Source organism: Sminthopsis crassicaudata, chromosome 1, assembly GCF_048593235.1.
Source record: "Sminthopsis crassicaudata isolate SCR6 chromosome 1, ASM4859323v1, whole genome shotgun sequence".
Lineage (NCBI taxonomy): Eukaryota > Metazoa > Chordata > Mammalia > Dasyuromorphia > Dasyuridae > Sminthopsis > Sminthopsis crassicaudata.
Genome location: NC_133617.1, coordinates 739,851,979 through 739,875,185, shown reverse-complemented (window position 1 = coordinate 739,875,185; position 23,207 = coordinate 739,851,979). Strand labels below are relative to the sequence as shown.

Below are 23,207 nucleotides of genomic sequence, written 5' to 3'. Positions count from 1 at the left end.
AGGATAAGATGTTGACTTATATTTAGTTTTTGTCAAACTATTTTCTAGTTTTCTGAGCAATTTTTGTCAGATAGTGAGTGCCTGGATTTTGGGGTTTGCCAAATACTAGATTACTTTGGGCATTTACTACTGTACATTGTGTAATTAATCTATTCCACTTATCCACTACTATATTTCTTAGCCAGTACCAGATTGTTTTGATACAGTTTGAGATATGGTACTTTCTTTCACTTTTTTTCATTGATTCCCAAGATATTCTTTGCCTTTTTTTCCAAATGAATTTTGAAATTGTTTTTGTTCTAGAAAATATTTTTAGTAGTTTGATTTGTATGGCATTGAATAAGTAATTTAGGTAGAATTGTCATTTTATTATATTAGTTCAGTTTATCTGTGAATAATTAATAGTTCTCCAATTATTTAAATGTGATTTTATTTGTGTGAAAAGTATTTTGTAATTTTGTTCATATATTTCCTGAGTTTGTCTTGGCAACAAAACTTCTAGGTATTTTAAATTGTCTAAGTTATTTTAATAGATTTTCTCATTCTCTTTCTGCTTAACTTTGTTGGTAATATACAGAAATGCTAATGATTTATGTGGGTTTATTTTACATCCTGTAACTCTGATAATATTAATTCTTTCAACTAGTTTTTTGGTTGATTCTTTAGGATTCTTTACGTATACCATTATATCATTTGCAAAGAGTGAGTGATGTTTTCTCATTTTCTATTCTAATTCATTCAATTTCTTTTTCTTCTCTTATTTCTATAGATAGCATTCCAAGCATGAATTGAATAATAGTAATGATTATTGATATTTGTGCTGGAAAGGCTTTTAACTTATCTCCATTACAGATAATTCTTGCTGATGGTTGTAAATAGCCACTACTCATCATTTTCATAAAAGATTTAGAGGATCAAAGTCAAGACAGCAGAGAGAAGCCAGAAAATTCCCTGAGCTCTCTTCAGTTTCTCTTGGAAATACATTAAATTCATTCTCTTAAAGAATTCTGGAGTGACAGAATCCACTGGAGGATGGAGTGAAACAATTTTCCAACCAAAGATAACTTAGAAGGACTTCAGGAAAGGTACTTCTCATATGAGTAAAAATGAGGGGAACCCAGTATTTGTAGTGTCTGGCTAGCCAAAGGGAAACTAATAGCCACAAGACAGAGCAGGTATCTGGGCCAGCTGTGAGACCTTCAATTCTACTTCAGCTGACGAATTGCACAGTTCCAAAAATCAATTCTGGCATAACTATTCTAGGCCTTCTTAGAGCAATGAGCAAGTCAACAGTTTCAGAGGCCACAGCACAGAAAGTCAGTGACCAGAACCATAGCATCCATTGCAAAAATCTTGGGACAGTACCCCAAGTGCCCTGGGAGTAGATGTCAATTTTTTTCAAAATTAGCAAAAAACAAATAAAAAATTCCTGACCCTTGAAAGCTATTATGGTGAAAAGGAATACAAAAATTCAGAAGAGGACAACAATTTGAAAATGCCTACATGCAAAGCCTCAAAGGGAAATATGAATTGGTCTCAATCCCAAAAAGTACTCCTGGAAGAGCTCAAAAACTTTTAAAAATCAAGTAACAGAGATAGAAGAAAGCTTAGGAAAAGAAATGAGAGTAATGTGTGAGGATTAAAAAAAAAAAGTTAACAGGTTGGAAAAGGAAGCACAAGAATTGACTCAAGAAAATAATGCCTTAAAAATAGAACTAACAAAACAGAAAAGGAGGTACAAAAGCTACCTGAAGAAAATAATTCCCTAAAAATTAAAATTGGCCAAGTGAGAGTGAATTGCTCTATAAGACATCAAGACTCAATCAAACAAAATCATAAGAATGCCAATGAAAGAAAATGCAAAATACCTCATTAGAAAAACAATGGACCTAGAAAATAGAGCCAGGAAAGAGAAATGAAGAATTATTGGATTATCTGAAAGCCATGACCAAAATCAGGAACCTAGACAGGATCAAGTAAAATTTCTTTGATGTCCTAGAACTAGAGAATAAAATAGTCAGTGAAATAATCTACTGAACATCTTCTCAAAAAGATGCCAAAATGAAAACTCATTTTGCAGCAAAATTCCAGAACTATCATGTCAAGAAGATAATTCTGTAAGCAAGCAAATACCAAGGAGCTACAATAAAGTTATGCAGGATTTAACAACTTCTACATTAAAGGATCAAAGGGCTTAAAATATGATATTCTGGAAGACAATGGAACTTTACAAAATACTGATGAGGAATAACAGGGTGAAAAGGGAGAGAGAGATAAACAGGGAACTAGAATAGAAGGAAATACACAGTTATCTTAAGTGTGAATATGAATGGAATAAAGTGGAAGCAGATCACAGAATAGATTAAAAAACAAAACCCTACAATATATTGTTTATACATATTCCTTATAGCATGTATATTTACAAGAAGCATATTTGAAGCAGAGTGACACCTAAACAGAGTAAAAGTAAAAAGGTTGGAACAAAAACTATTATGCTTCAGCTGATATTAAAAAAGCAAGAATAGCAATTCTTATATTAGAGGGGGAAAACAAGCAAAAATAAATCTAAAGAGACAAGGAAGGAAATTACATCTTACTTTTTAAAAAGTATTATAAACAACGAAGTAATATCAATAATAAACATAGAAGCACCAAGTGATACAGAATCCAAATTCCTGAAAAAGTTAAGTGAATTACACGAAGAAATAGAAAGCAAAATTATATTAATGAAAGAGCTCAAGCTCCCCCTCTTAGAACTAAATAAATCTAACCACAAAATAAACAAGAAAAAAGTAAAGGAGATGAATAGAATTTTAGAAAAGTTAGATATGATCAACCTCTGAAGAAAATTGAATGGATATAGAAAGGAATTCACCTTTCTCTCAGGAGTATATGGCACTTACACAAAAAATCCACTATATATTATAGCATAAAAACCTCATAGTCAAATACAGAAAGACAGAGATGTTAAAAACATCCTTTTCAGATTATGATGCAATAAAAATCACATCTAATGACCATGGAAATACTGAATAAAAAGTAACTGGAAACTAATTCTATAGAAGGAGTGGATAAAACAACATATCATAGAAGCAGTCATTTCATCAAAGGAATGAGGCAAGATTATGTGATGAAGGCAAAGCTTTTCTTATGTGAAATTTTACATCTATAAGTGCTTACATGAGTAAAATAAAGAAAGATTAGATAAGATTTGGATATGCACCTAAAGAAAAACCAGAAAAAATTCTCAATTAAACATCATATTAGAAACTCCAAAAAATCAAAGAATTAATAAAATTGAAAGTAAGAAAACCATTCAAGTAATAAATAAAACCAAAAACTGGTTTATTAAAAAAATCATTAAATCTTTAGTTAATTTGATTTTTAAAAGAAAAAATCAAATAACCAGTATCAAAATGAAAAGAGTTAATTCAACACCAATGAAGTGAAAATTGAAAAATAATTAGGGGCTATTTCCCCCAACTATATATTTATCAATCCATCACTGTAATTGAAATGAATCAATATTTACAAAATTATAAATTGCCCATTTTAACAGAACTTAAAATAAAATTATTAAATAACTCCATTTTATTTTTTATTATTTAATCTGTATTTACACATAATCATTTCTTCTCTGGGTATGGATAGGATTTTTCATCATATGTCCTTCAGAGTAGTCATGGATCATTGTACTGCTGACAATGGCAAAATCCTTTACAGCTGGTCATCCATTGCTATTACTTTATATATAGTACATTTCACTTTACTTGAGTTTATGGAGGACTTTCTAGGTTTTTTTTTTCTGAGATTACCCTGATCATCTTTTCCCATAAGATAATAATATTCCATGACAGTCACATAGCATAATGTATTGAGCCACTCCTCAATTAATGGACATTTCCTCATTTTTTTGCCCTAAGAGAGTTGTTATAAATATTTTTGTACATACAAGTCCTTTTCCTTTTTTAATTACTCCATTTTAGAAAAAAGAAATTGAACAAACCATCAACAAATTCCCTAAGAACAAATTCTCCAAAGCCAGATGAATGTACAAGTGAATTCTACCAAATATTTAAGAGCAAAACTACTTGGAAAAATAGATGTAAGAAGCAACCCTACTAAATCATTATATGATACAAATGTGGTGATGATACCTAAACCAAGAAGAGCCAAAATAGAGAAAGAAAATTATAGACCAATTTCTCTAATGTATATTGATGCAAACATTTCAAAATAGCAGAAATTACAGCAATTTATCCCCAGAATAATACATTATGCTCAGAAGAATTTATACCAGGAATGCAGATTTGGTTCAATATAAGTCATATCTCAATAGATGCAGAAAAGGTTTTGACAAAATACAGTACCCATTCCTATTAAAAACACTAGGGAGCATAGGAATAAATTGAGTTTTCCTTAATATGATAAGCAGATTATCTAAAGCAATCAACAAGCATTATATGTAATGAGGAGAAATTAGAAGCCTTTCCAATAAGATTGGGGTGAAACAAAGATATCCATTATTACCATTATCATTCAATGTTGTACTAGAAATGTTTGCTTTTGCAATAAAAGAAGAAAAACAAATCAAAGGAATTAGAATGGATAATGAGGAAATATAACTATCACTTTTTGCAGATGATATAATAGTATACTTAGAGAATTCTAGAAAATCAAGTTTAAAATTCCTTGAAATAATTAACAACTTTAGTAATCAGACATAAAATAAACCCACTATCTATTACCGATAAAGACCAAAAACAAGAGATAAAAAAAACATTTTCATTTAAAATAACTGTAGATAATATAAATTAGGAGTCTACTTGTCAAGTCAAATTCAGGAATTACATGAACATAATTACAAAACATGTTTCACATAAATTAAATAAAATCTAAACATTTGGGAAAATATTAATTGTTCATGGGTAGGCTAAGGTAAAATAATAAAGGGACAATTATACCTAAATTAATTTACTTATTCAGTGCCATTCTTGCTTTCAATCTTATCTAATCTCTCCTTTGATTTTCAGGATTTTTTAATTGAATGCCAAGTCCATCATTCTACTCTTTCTCTACTTTATTGATTTAATCATTTAAAGATATACATTTCCCCCTAAATACAGTTTTGGTTGCATCCTACAAATTTTGGCATGTCGTCTCATTGTTATTATTCTCTTTAATGAAAATATTGATTTTTTTTGGTGGTTTGTTGTTTACCTCACTCATTCTTTAGGATTGGTTTCTAATTTAGTTCCTAATTACTTTTGTACTCTTTCCATGGACAATTTTATTGAACATCATTTTTGTGTTATGTTCTAAAATTGCTGTATTTAATCTTTCTGCTACTCTGCATTTGGCTGTGAGGTTTCTATGCCCCAATACTTGGTCAATTTTTCTGTTGCTGCCATGTGCCAATGAGAAAAATAACATATTCCTTTCTATTTTCATTTATTTTTCTCCAGAGATGAAGAGGTAAAAGTTGAGATCCCCACTAGTATACTTTTTTTCCTATTTCCTCCTATAATTAATTTTATTTTTCTTTAAAGAATTTGGATGCCCTTCCATTTGGCACTTGTATGTTTAATTTCTTTATTGTCTAACATACCATTTATTGTTGTTATTCAATTGTTTCAATTCTGTTCAACCCTTGGTGACTCCATTTGTTGTTTTCTGAAATAAGATACTAGAGTGGTTTACCATTTCCTCCTCCAGTTCATTTTACAAACAAGGAAACTGAAGCAAACAGAAGTAAAGTGACTTGCCCAGAATCACCAGCTAATAATATGTGAGACCATATTTGAACTCAGGAAGAGGAGTTTTCTTAACTCCTTGCCCAGTACTCCATCCATTGAACCTCCCAGTTGCCTCATTGTAGTGCCACTGATTATCTCATTTAACTAGGTCTATCTCTGCCTTTTCTTTGTCTGAGATCACAATTGCTTTCCCTGTCTTTTTTTTCCACCTCAGCTGAAGCACAATAGATTCTCTCCCAGGGCCTTATTTTTACTCCATGTGTGGTTTTCTGTTCCAAATGTGTCCCTTGTAAACAACATTGTTGAATGTTGGTTTCTAATTCATTCTACCATCTTCTGTTTCATAGGCAAATTTATCATATCCTCATTCACATGTTGATTATTAATTATGTATTTCCTTCCATCTTGTTTTCCTTTGGTTATTCCTCTTTCCTTTTATGTTTATTCTGTCACTTCTCAAAACTTGTTTTTTTTTGTTGTTTGTTTGTTTTGTTTTGTTTTGCTTTGCTTTTTACCACAGTCTTTCTTAATTTCCCCTCCCTTCTATAAACCATTCATCTCTCCTTTATCACTGAACCAATTATGAGGAGAGTCAGGTTCACTCATTACCTGTGTTATATACCCTTATTTCCCCCTCCATTGTAAAAGCTCTTCCTTATGCATCTCTTTAATGAAAGAGAATTTCCCTCATTCTTCCTCTTTCTTCCCCTTCTATCAATCGTCCTTATTTGATTCTTTTTTCCCTTTTCCCTTTTCCTTTCCCTAATCTCCCCCAAGTAGGATACAGTTAAGCATGGGCATATTTATAAACACATAAATATATTGATGTTTAACACATTTATACATATACATATGCACATACATACAAATACATCTAATACAATATTAATATGCCTAACATATAATGTAGATTTCTCTCTTGCTAGAATCTTTTTAAAATTTGACTTTGTCTGAGATCAATGATTACCTACTTCTACTTTTTTTTCCTAATAAAATTCTACTTCAGGCCATTGTTATTGTGTTTGTGTATATCTCCTATTTCCTATTCCTGCTAACTCTTCTATTTTACTTCTATCCCTTAACTTTCCTTGCTATTACTTAATCTCCTTGTTTTGTTGTTTCTGGGTTTCATAACTTCACTAGTTTCTGCTGGCCAAATTCTAATTTTGAAAGAATCATTTTCTTCCTCAAAACTCTGGATCTCCTTTTCTAGTTGATTGACTTTCTTATGATAATCTTTTTGTTTTTCTTGAATTGTTACTTATTCTTTAGTTTTTCCTCAATCTTTCTTATTTGATTTTTAAAGCATTGTTTTTAGTTCTATGGATTATTTTTGGGTACATTAAACACTACTTTTAGGAACTAGGAGATACTTATGATACTTTTGTTTGAATATTCTCCTCTGAAAATGAACCTCAGTGTTCCCTATTCCCATAGTAACTTTCTATGGGAGTTCTTTCTCCTATGCCTGCTCCTTTAAAAAAGAACTTTGTATTGTAATCACTTCTAGTCCTCTGGGGAGGGGTAGATGTCTCTGGCTTCAATTCAGTTCTCCCCTCTGTTCTGAAACCCCAAATCAAGAACCCTATCCTCCTGTAAATGTCTGCAACCAGCAGCTACTCTGACTCATTGCTTCTGCAATCACCTGGTGTGTGCTGGTTCCTTCTCACCCCAGACTTCATTTCAACAAAACATCTGGCTGATTCTAGCCAAGGTTCCTGTAACCTTCCCAGACTCAAACCCCTGACTCCCCAAATAGACTGAAAGGTTAAAATTCCTGTAGTTTAGATTGAAACTACCAAACCTAGCTAGCCCCAAAGTTCACCACTAGCCATTTAAGTGGAGCTACCCTGGAGGTGTTTACACTTCACAGCAGCCAAATTATATCCAACATTTTTCTTCAGATCTGGTTGTTCCAGGAGAGCTACTGTTCTGATTCAAATCTTATTTCTTTTTTCACAAATTTGCATTCACTTTCAGGTGCAATTTTGGTTTATTTGTAGGAAAAATCTGGAGAGCTTATAGTTTTCTGACCTACTCTGCCATCTTCCTAGAATCTTTCTAGAAAAATGATGTCTAAACTCTTGAATCATGACTTTCAACTATTCCAATAATTCTTAAGTTATCTGCCCTTGATATATTTTCCATGTTGTTTTTACAATAAAATATTTCATATTTTCTACCATGTTTTATATGTTAACTTTGTGTGATTGCTTCTTGATGTCTGATGGAGTCATTAACTTATACTTAGTTAATTCTAATTTTGAAGGAATTATTTTATTCAGTAAAGTTTTATACTTCTCTTTACATTTAGCCACAGCTTCTTTATAAGGATTTCTTCTCTTCAGTGAATTTTTGTGCCATTTTTACCATTTGATCAATTCTGTTTTTAAGGTGTCATTTTCTTTATTTTGTGGTTCTTTTACTGAGCTGTTAATTCCTTTTCATGATTTTCTTGCATAATTCTCAATTCCTTCCAACTTTTTTCTACCTCTCTTATTTCATTTTTTAAATACTTTTGGATTTTTTCTAGAAATTCTTCTTGTTCTTGCATCCAATTCACATTTTTCTTTCAGAGTTTGCTTGCAGCTATTTTTACTTCCATGTCTTTGAGTTTTTGTCTCAATCTTCCACATCACAAACAGTAGCTTTTACTGTCAGGTTCAGGTTCCCTTTTTGTTATTGTTGTTTCAGCAAATTATTTCCTTTTAACTTTATGTTAAAGTTGGGCTTTGGGGATAGAGAGAGTACTGTTCCAAGTTTCAAGTTTTTCATGCTGATATTTTCAGAGCTAATTCTATGTGTCTGTAAATTTTCAATGTTTATAAGTTGGCATGATCTAAAGGGAGGTGTGGTCAATTCTCTCCTGGTCTTGCTTTGATCTTTACCCAGAAAAGGTCCTAGCTTCCTTATTTCCACAATGATCAATGCTCTTTTTTACCCTAGAATTGCAACCCAAAACTGCATATAGGCAATGTAGGCTCTGCACTCAGAGGCATAAAATGGTCTCATAATCTTTTTCTGACCAGTTGTTAACCCCCCTTTTCCAACTGTTGAGAGATCCTGATATTGCTGCTGCTGCTGTTGCAGATGACTCCAGTATGGACTACTACACTATAGCCAGACATAGACTCAAGGTCACAGATCTCTACTACCAAAGTCCTGATTTATCTTAAGATGGAAAAATATCCGACCTGATCTTTTGCTGCTTCTTTCTGTCCAAAATCTTACTTGAGGGAAATAATGGGAGAATTCAGCTGATTCGCACATTACCATCTATCTATGAATATTAATAGTAGTTAGGATTAATAGGAATTTATGACATACTAATATTCTTGCTGAGAAAGTCATGTAATGTACTTGATGAGAATGTTGGTCCTATAGTCAAGAAAACCTGAGTTCAAATCAGACCTCAAGACACTTACTAGTTGTGTGACCCTGTGGAAGACATTTAACACTGTTTGCCTCAGTTTCCTTATCTGTAAACTGAGGTTGAGAAGAAAATGGCAAAGCACTTCACTATTTTTGCCAAGAAAACCCCAAATTGATTTATGAAGAGTCAGACGTTATTGAAAAAACTGTACGGTGACACTAACATCAATATCCTTATAACAATGTAACAACCAAGAATGAACATCATATTTTTTCCAAGGAAACTTTCCAAATATAGTAAATTGTTATCTCTCTAGTCCTAGAAACTCCTTCTCTGTTAATCTTTTTGGATACTTATCTAATCTTTTTTAACAAATTGTCATCCTTCAATGGGTGAAGGGAAAGCAAAAGATACCATTAGAAGAATATATTAAAAGTCATTCAGTTAGAAGATGGAAATGAATGCTGAAGGTAAGAAATAGGCCATAAGACTAGCAGAAAGGCATAGCAGAACATTTTGGAGGAAATTCAGCTATTTATATATCTTCTAGAACTCTTTCTATGCTAAAAGCAGAGTATCTGGTAAACTTTTTACATGCCTCAATGGAAATGTAAGTCATCAAAAAGTGAAGAAAATAACATAAGAAATGCAATTCTGATCTGATGCTACCCAATGAGGAAGGAAGGAAATCAAGCTTTATTAAGCACCCGCTACTGGCCAAGTATTGTGCTAAGAATTTTAGAAATATTATCTCATTTAAAACTCATAATAACCCTGGGAAGTAGGTGCTACTATTTTCCCTTTTACACTTGAAGAAACTGAGGAAGACAGAGATCTAGTGATCTGCTCAGAGTCACAAAGTAGATGCCATTAAATGTCACACAATCAACTCTAAGAAAAAAAGGAAACTAGGAAGGCAATTTTCAGTTTTTCCTACACATATAAAATTGTGATTCTTTAAACAAATGCATATTGTTTCTTATTTTGGTTTGGTTTGGTCTTACATTATACCTATGTTTTACCCTGTGTTTCTACAAAGTTAGCAGTCATTATTCAGTCATTTCAGTCATGTCCTATTCTGTATGACCTCATTTTGGGTTTTCTTAGCAAAGTGCTTTGCCTTTTTCTTCTCCAGTTTTTTACAGATGAGGAACTGAGGCAAATAGAGTTAAATGACTTGCCCAGGGTCACATAGCTAGTAAGTATCTGAGTTCAAATTTGAACTTACAACAATGAATCCTGACTCCGTTCCAGAACTCTATTCACTGCACCATCTAGCTGCCCAAGGAGTTAAGCACCTAAATTCAATCTGTAGGCTGAGATTAGGTTATAGACACTCTTGGGTCTGAATGCTAATATTAACATTATCATATTATATTAATACATAATTAATAATATAATATACATATAATTAATAACAATATATAATAATTTTGTGATATATGATATAATGTGATAATATAATTAATGTTAATAATATTAATTGGAGAATACATATTGTTTAAATACCTACTATTTATAGAGTCCTCCCTGTGCCTAGCATTAAAGCACAAAGTTTGGGTAATAGTGAAACCATATATGAAAGGAGTGTACACTCTCATAGACTGTGAGGTCTCCTCCAGAGATGGCTCACACATAGTGTTACAAATACAGCAGCCTTTGGGCTAAGGTGGACGGTAGTCTTCAATTGAGATTATCTAAAGAAGATTCCTGGAATGGGGCATATTTGAAGGCTTGAAAGTTCATCAGATTAAGAGAGGGAAAGGAGAATAATTTATGTCCAAGGTACAGAATGAACAAAAACATGGGTCTGTGAGGGCTTAGGGTTTACAATTGGGTCCAGTTTGGTAAGAGTGTGAAACATGTAGAGGGAGTACTGCAAGATTATATTGGAAAAGCAGAGTGGCAATGAGTTGTAAAGGCCTTAAATGCCAAGTAAAAAGTTGGAATTTGACTCAAGAATAAAATTGAAGCAGAGTAGTACAGTCAGATTATAGACATAAAAACTGATCCTGATCATACTGACCTAGAAGGTATATTTTAAGATAGTACAGGATGGAGATAGGAAGGCCTACAGTATCCTATATGGGCCTAATCTACATTCTTTTCACTGACCCATTAGCCCAAAAGAAGCTGTCTTTTTCAAGAGAGATCAATCCTTGCCCTTTCAGTTGGAATTACAGAGTTGCCTGGGGCATGGAGAGTTCATGTGGCTTGTCTGAGATCCCAGTCAGGAAAGTCTTAATCTCATGGCTTTCTGGCTCCCAAGCCACTTGTCTATGCATGAAGCTATGCTCCTCTTCAAAGTGAGAAGAGTTCATGCATTATGGTTCTGTTTGCAGAACCCTGTCATGGGAGTTTGCAAACAAAGGTTGAATGACAGTGATTGAATGTGAGGGATCTTCTCGATGGCTGCTAGACTGACTGGTTCCTGATTTCATAAGACCATGGATTTAGACCTAGAAGGAACTTCAGATGCCTGTAGTATCACCCTCATTTTACACATGGGGAAACTGGGGATGAAGTGACTTGACCAGGATCACACAGGCTTTGAACTCAGGCACTCTGTTTCCAAATCCTATATTTCTTCTTGTACCATGTAATTCATCCTGAATTAAGACCTGGAAGGTTCTCTGAGGCCTTTAAAGTAAAAGCCAGACTGATCCAGGGCAGCCAGATAGTATAGTTGATAGAATTCCGGGTCTGACATCAGCAAAGTTCATCTTCCAGAGTTCAAATCTATTCTCAGACACTTATTAGCTATGTGACTCTGGGAAGGTCACTTCACCCCACTTGCCTCAATTTCCTCCTCTGTAATATGAGCTAGAGGAGGAAATGGCAAACCACTCCAATATCTTTGCAAAGAAGATCCCAAAAGGGGTCAGAATGAGTCAGCCATGACTAAAATGATTGAACAACAACAATAGACTGAATCCCTCCCTCTAACAACTATCCTAATCCCCCCAAACACCTGTGCTGGCTATTCATGGATTTATGACATCTCAGATCAAGGTCTAACACTGGGCAGCACTCAGATCTCAGCTCAAAGAAATACATGATTTGAAGGGTTTAAGGCAGCCAGTGATCCTTATTCCTTCCAAAGCCCCAATTCTGATGATATCTATAATTGGAAAACCTGAGGAAGGACAGGGACAATACGGCAGAAAGCAGAGAAGTGATCCTAGACATTTCTTAGAAGAGAGATCTATCTGTACCTTGTCATGTCCAAAGTATCTGAATGAATGAGGGCTAAAAGCACTGTCTGAGGTGAGAGGACCAGGGGAAGGAAGAAGGGAGTGGGTGGTAGAAGAGCTGGGATTCTAAAGAACTAGAGGCTCAGCTGGCAGGAGGGGCACACAGCCCCCAATTCTGTGGCATCAGAAGCCCCCTCAATGAGGAGGTAGGTGTCAGAGGAAAGCTTTCTCTCCAGCTCTGTCTCTGCTCACTCGTCTCTGCTCAAGCCTGTGGCTGCCTCTGGTACACACTGGAGACAACGGAGCTGAAATGTGCTGATGTGCTCTTCGGGAGAAAGCCAAGGAGAGCTGACCTTGGTCCTGACCAACTGCAAGCCAGTAGGAACAGGGGCACTTAGGAGGGCTCCCCTGCAAGATGCAAGTCAATACCACAGAGGACAGCGGGGCTGCCAATGGAACCATGGAACCGCTGGATTCCAACCCCCTAGAAACTTGTTCAGAGACTGTGACCTATCCTGAAGGGCTGGAGGAAGAGGAGTGGGGTTCCTTCTACTACTCCTTTAAGGTAGGTGGGCTGCTTTTCCATCTTCTTCATCTTTATGCTCGTCTGACACTGTTTTTTGAGAGTAATTCACAGCACAAAGAAAATGATTACATGTTTAGCAAAGGCTCAAGTCCCAGCCACCCTAAAATTCAGAAATTAGACAGGGAATTCCCAAAGATCAGGGACCTGCAGGGCTTACCTGCAGTTTCACTCACTGTGAAATATTTTCACTCACACTAGGTTCCTATGAGCACAGACAGGCAGGCTTGCACTCTTGTCCCACTGTCACCAGTGAATTGGGAGTCAACTTGGGAAATGATCTCTTTACATCCTCTCTTTCTTCAAACACACAAAATATGTTTTTTTTCCTTTCTTTTATAGTGGTACTCTGCATGTCATTCTTAATGAGGGAATTGTGTTTCTCTAAATTTTAAGTTGGGATGAAGGAGATGGGAGGCTTAGTTTAAGTAAAAAGAGGGATGAAAGGGCAAAGGGTAGACCTTTGAATTTGCTGCTTTTTTTAGATTTTTAATTAAGCCTCTGTTGTGATGCTTTGGGGTCATGGCTTTGATTGGGAAGTCTGAGAGTCAGCACAAGACAGGCAGCTCTGGCACTAGCTGCCCCGCTTGAGAGTTGAGTGACACGGGGCAAGTCATTGCAACTCTCCTAGTTCCAGTTTTTTGACCTAAAAGATGGAATTATTACACTTGCCTTATTCAGATGGCTCATGTGAGGATTAAGGAGCAAATGCACGTGAAAACCTTCTGTGAAGTGACAAAGCTCTAGAGGAAAAAAGTATCATATTATGAAGGAAGTCAGGGTGCTACAGTGCTCTCTCAGGGGTGTCTGCCTGTTAAATACTTGAAAATAGCTCCCCATGTGCCTTGCATATGGACACTCCTTTATTGAACTGAGCTGAATAGATACTGACAAAACAAATCTTCTCCACCATGAGTTCTGTGGTCAATAGACAACAGCTTTTCCATGTGACTCACAGGCAAACATCACAAACTTCAAAGCATATCTCTCTCTCTCTGTCTCTCTGTCTCTGTCTCTCTCTCTCTCTCTCTCTCTCTCTCTCTCTCTCTCTCTCTCTCTCTTTCTCTCTGTCTGTGTGTGTGTGTTTTTCTTTGGCTCTGTCTCTGTCTCTCTTTCTCTCAGCATCTTTCTGTTTTTTCTCTGTGCCTCTCTGTCTCTGTCTGTCTTTTCCCTTGTCTCTCTGTCTTTCTCTGTCTCTGTCTCTCTCTGCCTTTCTCTGTTTCTCTCTTTCTCTGTGTCTGTTTGTCTATCTTTATCTCTCTGCCTCTCTCTCTCTCTCTCTCTCTCTCTCTCTCTCTCTCTCTCTCTCTCTCTCTCTCTCTCTGTATCTCACTCTCTTGATCCATTATCCCCTGCAGAGATTATGAAGCACCGCAAGATCACAGATCTCAAACTAAAAAGAGTTTCAGAAGCTCTCTAGTCCAATCTTCCTTTGACAGACAAAGAAACTGAGGCTTAGGGAGGGACAGGGTGTTGTCCAAAGTCACTATGAAATCATAGGTGCAGGGAATCTGAAAGTCATCCACCATGACAGAGGTCATCCAGTCCAACCAATTCATTTTACAAATAGGGAAACTGAGACTTTGAAGAGGCAGAGTGACTTGGACAAGGTCACATAACTAACAAGTGTCTAAAAGAGGATTTGAAATCCTATTTCCCTGACTCTGAGGTCAGCCTTCAGTCCTCTATCCCACCCTGCCCATTATAATTGCCATTTTCTTCTCCAACAAGGTGGGGGGGTGAGAAGGAAGGGAGATGTCTTCAAAGAAACTTAGAAGCTTTGGATTCCCCAGCCTTCTGGAAAGAACTTTTAAATATCTATTCTATATCTTTTGTGAGATGTTGAGTTTGTATAATATTTACTCTGTACTTCAAGGTGAATTTCTTCCTCTTAGACTCAGCTCACAATCCTCCCCAAGCCAGCAAACCCCAGGGAAGGAGAAACTGTGAGATTCAAACAGTTCTCTCTATAATGACTCATGAATATGAAGGGGGCCACTTGGAAGCACCCCTAGGCTTTGGAGTATCTCAGTGCACACACATGAGCATCTGGCAGCTGCCTCTGGGAAAGGCAATGAGAATTCCAATCTTGGTTTGTTGCCTTACCCTGGTAACTGAGTAATTGTGTCATTAAGACAATCACTGATTACAAATGATGAGCTTCTGGTTCAGACACCAGGAGCCATGCGACCTGTAAGCAGATTTCTGGCCCACCCTTTTCCCTTTCCCCCCAGAGAAGCCCGCCAGTATACAATCCCCCATGATATTTATGGAACATGATAGCCAACAGAATGAAGAGAGACTGGCCATTGTAAATGCAACATTAATGAAGGAGAAAGCAGGCCCTCGGAGAGCCATGCAATAATCACTCTAAATGTAAAATCCTATTTCCCTGTTTCTAGAAAATGAAATAATGCTGGAGAGGAGGGGGTATGCCTAATATCCGAATAAACCAGCAAATGCCTGCTGGCTTTTCATGTGGGCATAATCTCTGGAATCATTCACATAAACCTGACCCTCTTCCCACCTCTTTCCCAAGTGCAGGAGTTGCTCCAAAATAATGAGGTAGGAGGAGGGACAGAACACATCTGACCACTTGGCCGCTGAGCCAGATTAATCTTTGAAATTAGTGTCCTTGATTACCAAAAAGCTCCATGGCTACCTGAGAGTTACACAGAAAGCAGAGTGGCAGGAGACGTGGTGGTAAGATAGATGTAGAAAAAAATCTATCTTAAAAAACGATTTTTTTCTCTCTCTCGATTTTTTTCTGTCCTTTTTTAAGGTACAAAATTTCCCCAAAATCATTTAAAAAGGGAAGAATGGTGCTGGAGATTCTGGGCCATATGTGAATCTTTAAAAAAAAAAAAAAAAAAAAAAAAAAACTAGATTCGAAGTAGTCCCTCACCGTGCCTTTCACTGAACAAGTCTCTAGGACCAGCAATGAGACTTTCTGCTTTATTAAAGAGTTGGGGATAATGAGCTTTGGGTTGGTTTCTCATTCTCAGAAACTTAGCAAAGAGGCCTCCTGGAATACTTCTCAGTCAGTCTTTTTCAGTTCTGTCTTCTGTGAGAATTTTAGGAGGATGAGTGCTGTCCTTTAGCCTTGTCTTTGGGCTCAAAGGATCAATCATCCTCGGGGAGAGGGTGATCTTCCACCTCCCATCGCCACACTCTTGCCTTACCTTTAAGGACTCTGAGTCAGCTAGGAAGAGAAAGGTTGGTGAGAGAAACTGGACAATTGCTTTACTTATGGTAATCATAAAGGACCCTGTGGTCCTAGTGGTGCTAAAGAACATGATTTATGAATCTTACATAACATGGTTTGGATAATGTGGCTCATGTATAAGGGATAAAAAGGAAAAGTAATAAGGTTCCAAGAAGGATTTGGAGGGGGGATTTGAGCCTCAGTTTGGAAGGACCAAGCAGTTTTTGCAGCTCTAGCTTGTTTCCTTAAAACCAACAATGGTGAAATGTGTCAGTGTGAGAATCCTGATTCTTGCCATTCCTTGGATGTTCCTTCTCAGCACCAAACAGCTTCATTTTCCACTGGCCAAACCTTGAATTGCAATTTTTTTTCTCATGAAACAAACAGTTCCAAGGGTAGCAGGAAGGTGGCAGAAATACTAAGGGGCAGTAATCAAGTCCTACTTTGGGATTTAATCCTTTATCTCTGGCAGAACAAGAAAAATGTATTCAGTTTCCCACAAAAGGCTTCCAAAGTTGCGACAAAAATGGGAAATATTTTTAATGTTTCAAACAAGGCAGTGCCTTATTCTTCTTCCCTAGGTCACTCAGGGAAGCAGGCAGCTGAAGCCCCCATGGTCTCCCTGGGACACTTGAGGCTGTTGGTTCAAAGAAGGAAAATCAGTGCATCCCAGGGAGCAGGGAAGGGATTAGGTGAGGAAGTCTTTCCTTTGATTTCTTTTCACCATGAAGAAGGAACACATGAGGAGAAAAATGCACAAGTAAATGAATATAGTTATCCCCACAAGTAGCAATCACAGAAAGCAGACTGAAACACAAAACAAAAAGCCCCTCCCACCACTCAAATATTCTAATCTCACTCAAGAATATCTTTGGCAGTTTTTTAAACCACCTTTGAATTTAGGGATCTTTTACCATTTCCCATAAAGAAGCTTGTGGGAAACAGGAAAATGTGGACATGGAACTCTAGATTCATCTTTGTTCAAGCCAAGAGAGAGGCCTTGTGTAGAGGAAGGTAGTAGTTAATATAGACTGTTAATAAATGGTGCAGTGAGAGTCAGAAGACCAAAGTTCAAATCTCACCCAGGTTATTTATTAAATGTCATCCTGGACAAGTCACTTTACTTCTCTGAGACTCAGTTTCCCTAACTATAAAATGAAGGGTTCAATTAATAACTTAAAGCTTTCTTCTAGCTCTTAATCTATCATTTTTTTTTTACTTTTAAAGAAGTAAGAACATTACTTATTAACTTGAATAGAGGTTACCAGTTATATCTATAACTCATTCTCATAACTTTAGGATTTGAAATAACCTTGGGAAATTCACAAAATTATAGATTTGCAGCTGGTAGGTACTTTAGATACTAATTTTACCCTGTTATTTTATTTATGGGGCAAACAAGTCTCTGAAGAAATTAGCCAGCAAGCTTTCCCTTCCTGGCTCTTGTGGTTTCTTCAGTGGCTCTCCAATTTGTGCATGTTTTGATAACTGGGCAGAGACTCCAGACAAGTCTAAGCCCAGTCTTACCTTCTACCTCTTCTTTATCCCCTCAATTACCCCCCGAACCCCATTGTGTTTGGGGTTCTTTGACTTGGAATATGTAACCCTGAGGACTCTTGAGGGCATGGTGATCCATTTGGGCACAGATATGGGAATCTTTTCCCCACAGCTTCACTCAAGCACATTCTCCTGACCCAGGGATCAGAAAGTAGATCATTATCAATAACTTAAGAATAGCTATGAGAGGTAGCACTGGGTTGGGATAAGGGGCTGAATTAAGAAGATATGCTTCCAAAATTATCTCCAAGACAAGTTAGCTATATGATCCGAGGAAAGGCATTTAAATTCTCAATATTTTAAGTCCTTCTCTAAAATGAGAAAGTGATAGTTTGCTTTGATTGAGGTAGATCCTATAATAATGAAATTGCTAATCTAAAAAATAAAATTGGGGGGGGGAGAAGGCATCTCCTCATACCTTATGGAATTTGAGAACTAGAAGGAACCTTGGAAGCTAAGAAATATATTTTCTTGGTAATTAATCATTTTATGAATAATTCTAGTGTATTATTAATGAAAAGGCCAGTGGCACTTTTAAATGCCAAAGATCAATTATGGAGATGGGGTCACAGTTTATATGCCCTAAGAAAAGTGGGTGTTCATGATCATGTTAGGTTGACAAATAATGATAGGTAGATCTATTTTAATGAGGAGCTGGAAAGTTAGCATCATATCACTCTTGGAGAAAGTAACTACCTCTACTCAGGGACCACCCATAACCTTAAATAACTGAAACAGAGAATCTACCCCTAACTTGAGTGGAACATAGTGGGCAGGAATTGCTTCAGAATAAAAGTCTGATTAGATGGAATACCAATACCCATCAGCCCAATCCTTGAGAGATTGGGGTTCAGACCAAAAAATAGGACAGGAAAAAAAGTTTGCATCTCCCCAATTTTAATAATTAACTTTTAACATTAGACATAATCATTTTCCTCACTACCAAAGGAGAACCTACCACTTTTCAAAGCAGAGCAAATCATTTGTGTACCATTTCTAATTGTGTGGATTTTTTTTCTAGAATCAAACCTAAATTCTCTTCTTTGTGATTTCTACCCATTTCTACAGGCTTTTTTCTTTAGGAGAAATCTAAAAGACATTGCCGTGGGTGGTATCAGTTCAGTTGCGTGATTTCCCCCCAGGATTCTGCACAAGGAATAGTAATGGAAAATTTAATTGAAGGGTGGGATATAGGGAAGAACATTTGTATTGGGGAACAATAGAAGTTCACTATCAGGAGGGTAAGGGATTCAACAGCTTCAGAAAATGAAACATTTAAATTGTCAATCATAAGATCGAGTCTTAGAGGAAGTTCTGTGTGAGTGAGTCATTAATGAAAATATGAAAAGACAGAGATAGACGTTTGTGGTCAGAGACCAACAACCATCACAAGACCAGTGTGGTGATGAAACTAGGGGGGAATGGAAAAGTCCAGGAAATTGAGAATGACAGCAGCAGCAGAAATAAGACGTCCATTTGGGACAAACTAAAAACACAACACAATGCCCAAGAGAAGCCCAAGCTAGGAATAGTGCCAAACAGGGAACTGGGGTCAGAAGGAGTATGTTGATGACATCACCAGATGACAACAGCTGGGATGCAAGGAAACAAAGAAGATCATAGATTGAATTTGAAAGGATTTAAAAGAGCCAATTACTAAATATTCAATATAAACATTTGTTTACATCTTGGAAATCATCAGATGCTACAAATCAGAGCTTGGTTTAGTGTTAATTGTCTAATCTTAATAGTAGAAAAATATTAATAAAGCAGATTAGATTGTGTATATTGTATATGTACTTTTTGTAGAACCAGTTATTAAAAATTTACCAGCACATGCTAGTTGGCACTTCAGTGCCCTCTATTCTTTATGGAGAGAAGAAACCTAACTCTCTTTGTAAGCTTTGATGCACTTAATAGTTTTCTCCACTCTTTAAGTTATACTGACAAAAGTATCAGGAAGTGAAGTATCAAATTAAAATATTACTTTATGGTAATTGTTTGCTTCCTGAGATGTTGGCCTTGAGTTATTGAAGAAATATTCATAAATACTTCTTGGCATGGGCAATGGGAGAGATTCTATATGAAAATGGCTCTATTTATGGACCCATAACTTTGGGGGAAAGGCGGGGTCTCTTTAATCTTAGGAATAAAAAGTAAATGAGTTCTCAAAATACCATGTCCTCCATCTGCCTTGCAAAGGACCTATGGGTCAATTTCAGTAGACTTAGGCAATACCTCTGCTAAATGATAGCAAATCTGAATAATGGATCACAGAGACCTCCAAGCAGAGTCAAGATGGTAAAGTAGAAACAACTCATCTGAACTCTTCCAAAATTCCCCTCAAAACAACTTGAAAATAATGACTCAAAATCAAGGACTTGACAAAAGGTCCAGGTGAGCCAATTTTCTAGCCCAAGACAGCCTAGGAGAGCAGCAGGAAAAGTCTGTCTTACAGGTTGGTGGAGGGCCTGAAGTACAGTTCATGCAGAGACAATGGTTGCAACCGTGGCAGCAGCAGTTTGGGGAGCTCTCAGTCCAGAGACAACATAATGGAGAAGGGCATCTAACAATTGATCAGAAAGAGATTACAGGGGATCTTTTGCTGGCACCAGGTGCAGGACCCTATTACATTACCCATACACTATTCCAGGTTACAGTCGCACCACAAAGCAGAGCACCAATGCTTGCAGCTTCAGGGAAGCAGGAATTCTGGTGACAATTCAATGGCAAAGAGTGTTTGTAGTTGCTTATAAGGGAGCAGAGATCCGGTCTTAGATTCAAAGCAGAAAGGAGCACTTGTATCTGGAGCTGCAGGAGAGCAGGAGACCTCATCATAGTTCTAGGGTCAAGAGCTCTAGCGCTTACAGCTGCAGGAATCAGAGGACTGGGTCACATGTGGGGCAAGAAGAGAATTAGCACTTGCAGCTGCCAAGGAACAAAGTCTCTTCCTGAGTAAAGACCATGGCACAGGCCAATGACCATCTTCCTCCTCAGATCACAACACAATGAAAGTACCAAAAACCTAGAGATCCCCAAACTGACTCTGATAAGAGCCACATGAAAACTCTGAAGGACAGTGCCCCTGCACCCCCAGAGCATAGTCCAGTTGGAATACAAAATTAAAAATCAAGAAATAGACAAAAAATAAGCAAATATTTTTTGGTCCAGATGAGTGATTTAATTAATGTGAGGAACTCTCAGATGAGGAATCTCCCTCTACTAACATGAGAGTTACTATTACTACTAAGTAACTAACTTTTCTTTCTTCCTTCCTTCCTTCCCTTCTCTCCCTCCCTCCTTCCCTTCTTTCTTCCTTTCTTCTTTCCCTCCCTTCTTTTCTTCCTTCTTTCTTTATCCTTTCTTTCCTTCTTTCTTTCTCAGTTAGGTAGCAGAATGGATAGAACACTGAGCCTGGACTCAAGAAGATAAAATCAAATCCAGCCTCAGATACTCACTAGTTGTAGGTTGCTAGGCAACTCATTTCACCTCTTTCAGCCTCAATTTCCTCATCTGTAAAATGTGAATAATGATAGTGTCTACTTAACCTAGGTAAGGTTATGGTGAAGGATAAATGAGATATTCAAGTACTTAGCATAGGGCTTGGTATATAGTAGGTGCTTAATAAAGCAGTTTTTCCCCTTCTTTTTCAAATTGGGTTAAGCCAATCTTCTCAGAATAATGTTTTTAAATATATAAAATAAAATTCATAAGATTACAAAGGAAGTCAAAGGTTTGTGAAAATAAAGTGATATTTTTCCATCCAAATTCACAAACCCCCTGAAATCTACAAATCCCTGTACATGCCCCTAAAATCTACCTAGAGGGTATCTGTGCATTCTAAGGTAAGAATCACTATTCTAAAGCATGATTTTCCTTTCTTTTTTATGTTTTGAGGATTTTTTAAACATCCACATTAATTTAGCTTTACATTTTGAGTTATGAGCTGTCTCTTTCCATCCCTTCCAACTCCACATTAGAAAAGGCCAATATATAAGTAAAGCCATATAATTCAGAATTCCATATATCAATTCTTTTTGGAGGTAGATGGCATTTTCCTTTTTAAGTCCTTTCTGGATGATTTGAATGATCATTTTACTTAAAATATCATCTTCATTTACATTTACTCTTTGAACAATGCCCCTCTTATTATATACAACATTCTTGGTTCACTCTGCATTATTTTATACAAGCCTATTTTTTCCCCTAATTATCAGCCTGCTCACCATTTCTTAAAGCACAGTAGTATCTCATCACAATTATATATCACAACTGGTTGGGCCATTCCCCAATTGATGGACATTGCTTCAGTTTTCAATTCTTTGTCACCATATAAAGAGCGGCTATAAATATTTTAGGACATAGAAGTTCTTTTCCTTTCCCCCTGATCATCTTGGGAAACTGTTTTTGGGTTAAAAGGTATACAGTTTTATAACTCTTTGAGCATAACTTCAAATTGCTCTCCAAAATGATTCGATTGCTTCAACAATTCTACCAACAGCAGATAAGTGCCCCAATTTTTCCACATTCCTGCCAACATTTATCTTTTTCTTCTTTTATAATTTTAGCCGGTCTGATAGGTATGAGATGGTACCTCAGAGTTGTGTTAATTTGCATCTCTCTAATCAAAACTGATTTAGAACATTTTTTCATATGAGTTTCATGTAATTTTCCCTTCAATAATTTTAGATGAAGTTTGTGGGTGGGCAGCATCTGTTAAGTGTCAAATTATAAATTCACTCAGAAAAACAAGTTAATGGCCAAAGAAAATTTGCACAACACTTATTGGCAATTTCACTTCACTGGAAACAAGTGGGGCTCATCTGTATAGCACTTTTCAGAATAACAACAACAATAATAATAACAATGATTATAGCACCAAGACTATAAGTCTATGAATTAAGGTTGTAAAGAGAATAATGAGATGTACTTTTCCCCTTTAAGTTGTTGTTTGTGTGGGCACCAATAAAAGGCAATAAATGTTCTCTACTGTGAAAACTTTGATGACTTTATAAAAACAAAAACAGCTTGAGGTAGATTTTGGGGTTAGATCCGGAATCAGTTATTTCATACTCTCAAATCAAGCCCTAGCGTTCTAGAAGGTACATCTGACAACTTACATCAGCTTAGTATACTGCTAGCTACCACTGGTAAATTAATTTGGTGAGGAAGAAGCACAGTGACCTTTAGATTATTGGTAGTGTACAACATATACAGTGCTGACCACTGTAATCAGAAAACAAAACAAAAAGAAAAAAATAAGAAACAGAATGAGTAAGGATGGTGATCAAACTTGATTCTGGAGAAAAATTTAGATTATACAGCCTCTTTTGCGGGGGTGGGAAACAATGATGGTAGAATGTTGCATTTAGTTGCATAGGATTGACATCGTAAATGGTTTTGTTCAATTACTTTCATTTTTCTCTTTTTAATATCTTTGTCATGAAGACTTTTCACATAGTAGGAGATGAGGGAGGGATATATTCAGAAACAAAGGTAAAAAACAAAAGATCAATAAAATATGGTTTAAAATGATTAA

General features: G+C 36.4%; 1 protein-coding gene across 2 annotated transcripts in view; it reads left to right on the top strand.

Annotated features, from left to right (window-relative positions):
- Positions 1–12,738: 12,738 nt before the first annotated feature.
- NPSR1 (neuropeptide S receptor 1) overlaps positions 12,739–23,207 on the top strand; it is a 191,061-nt gene continuing 180,592 nt past the window's right edge. For both annotated transcript variants that reach the window (XM_074284310.1, XM_074284309.1), the window contains exon 1: positions 12,739–12,888. In XM_074284310.1, the coding sequence (XP_074140411.1) occupies positions 12,739–12,888 (150 nt within the window). The remainder of the gene's footprint in view (positions 12,889–23,207) is intronic.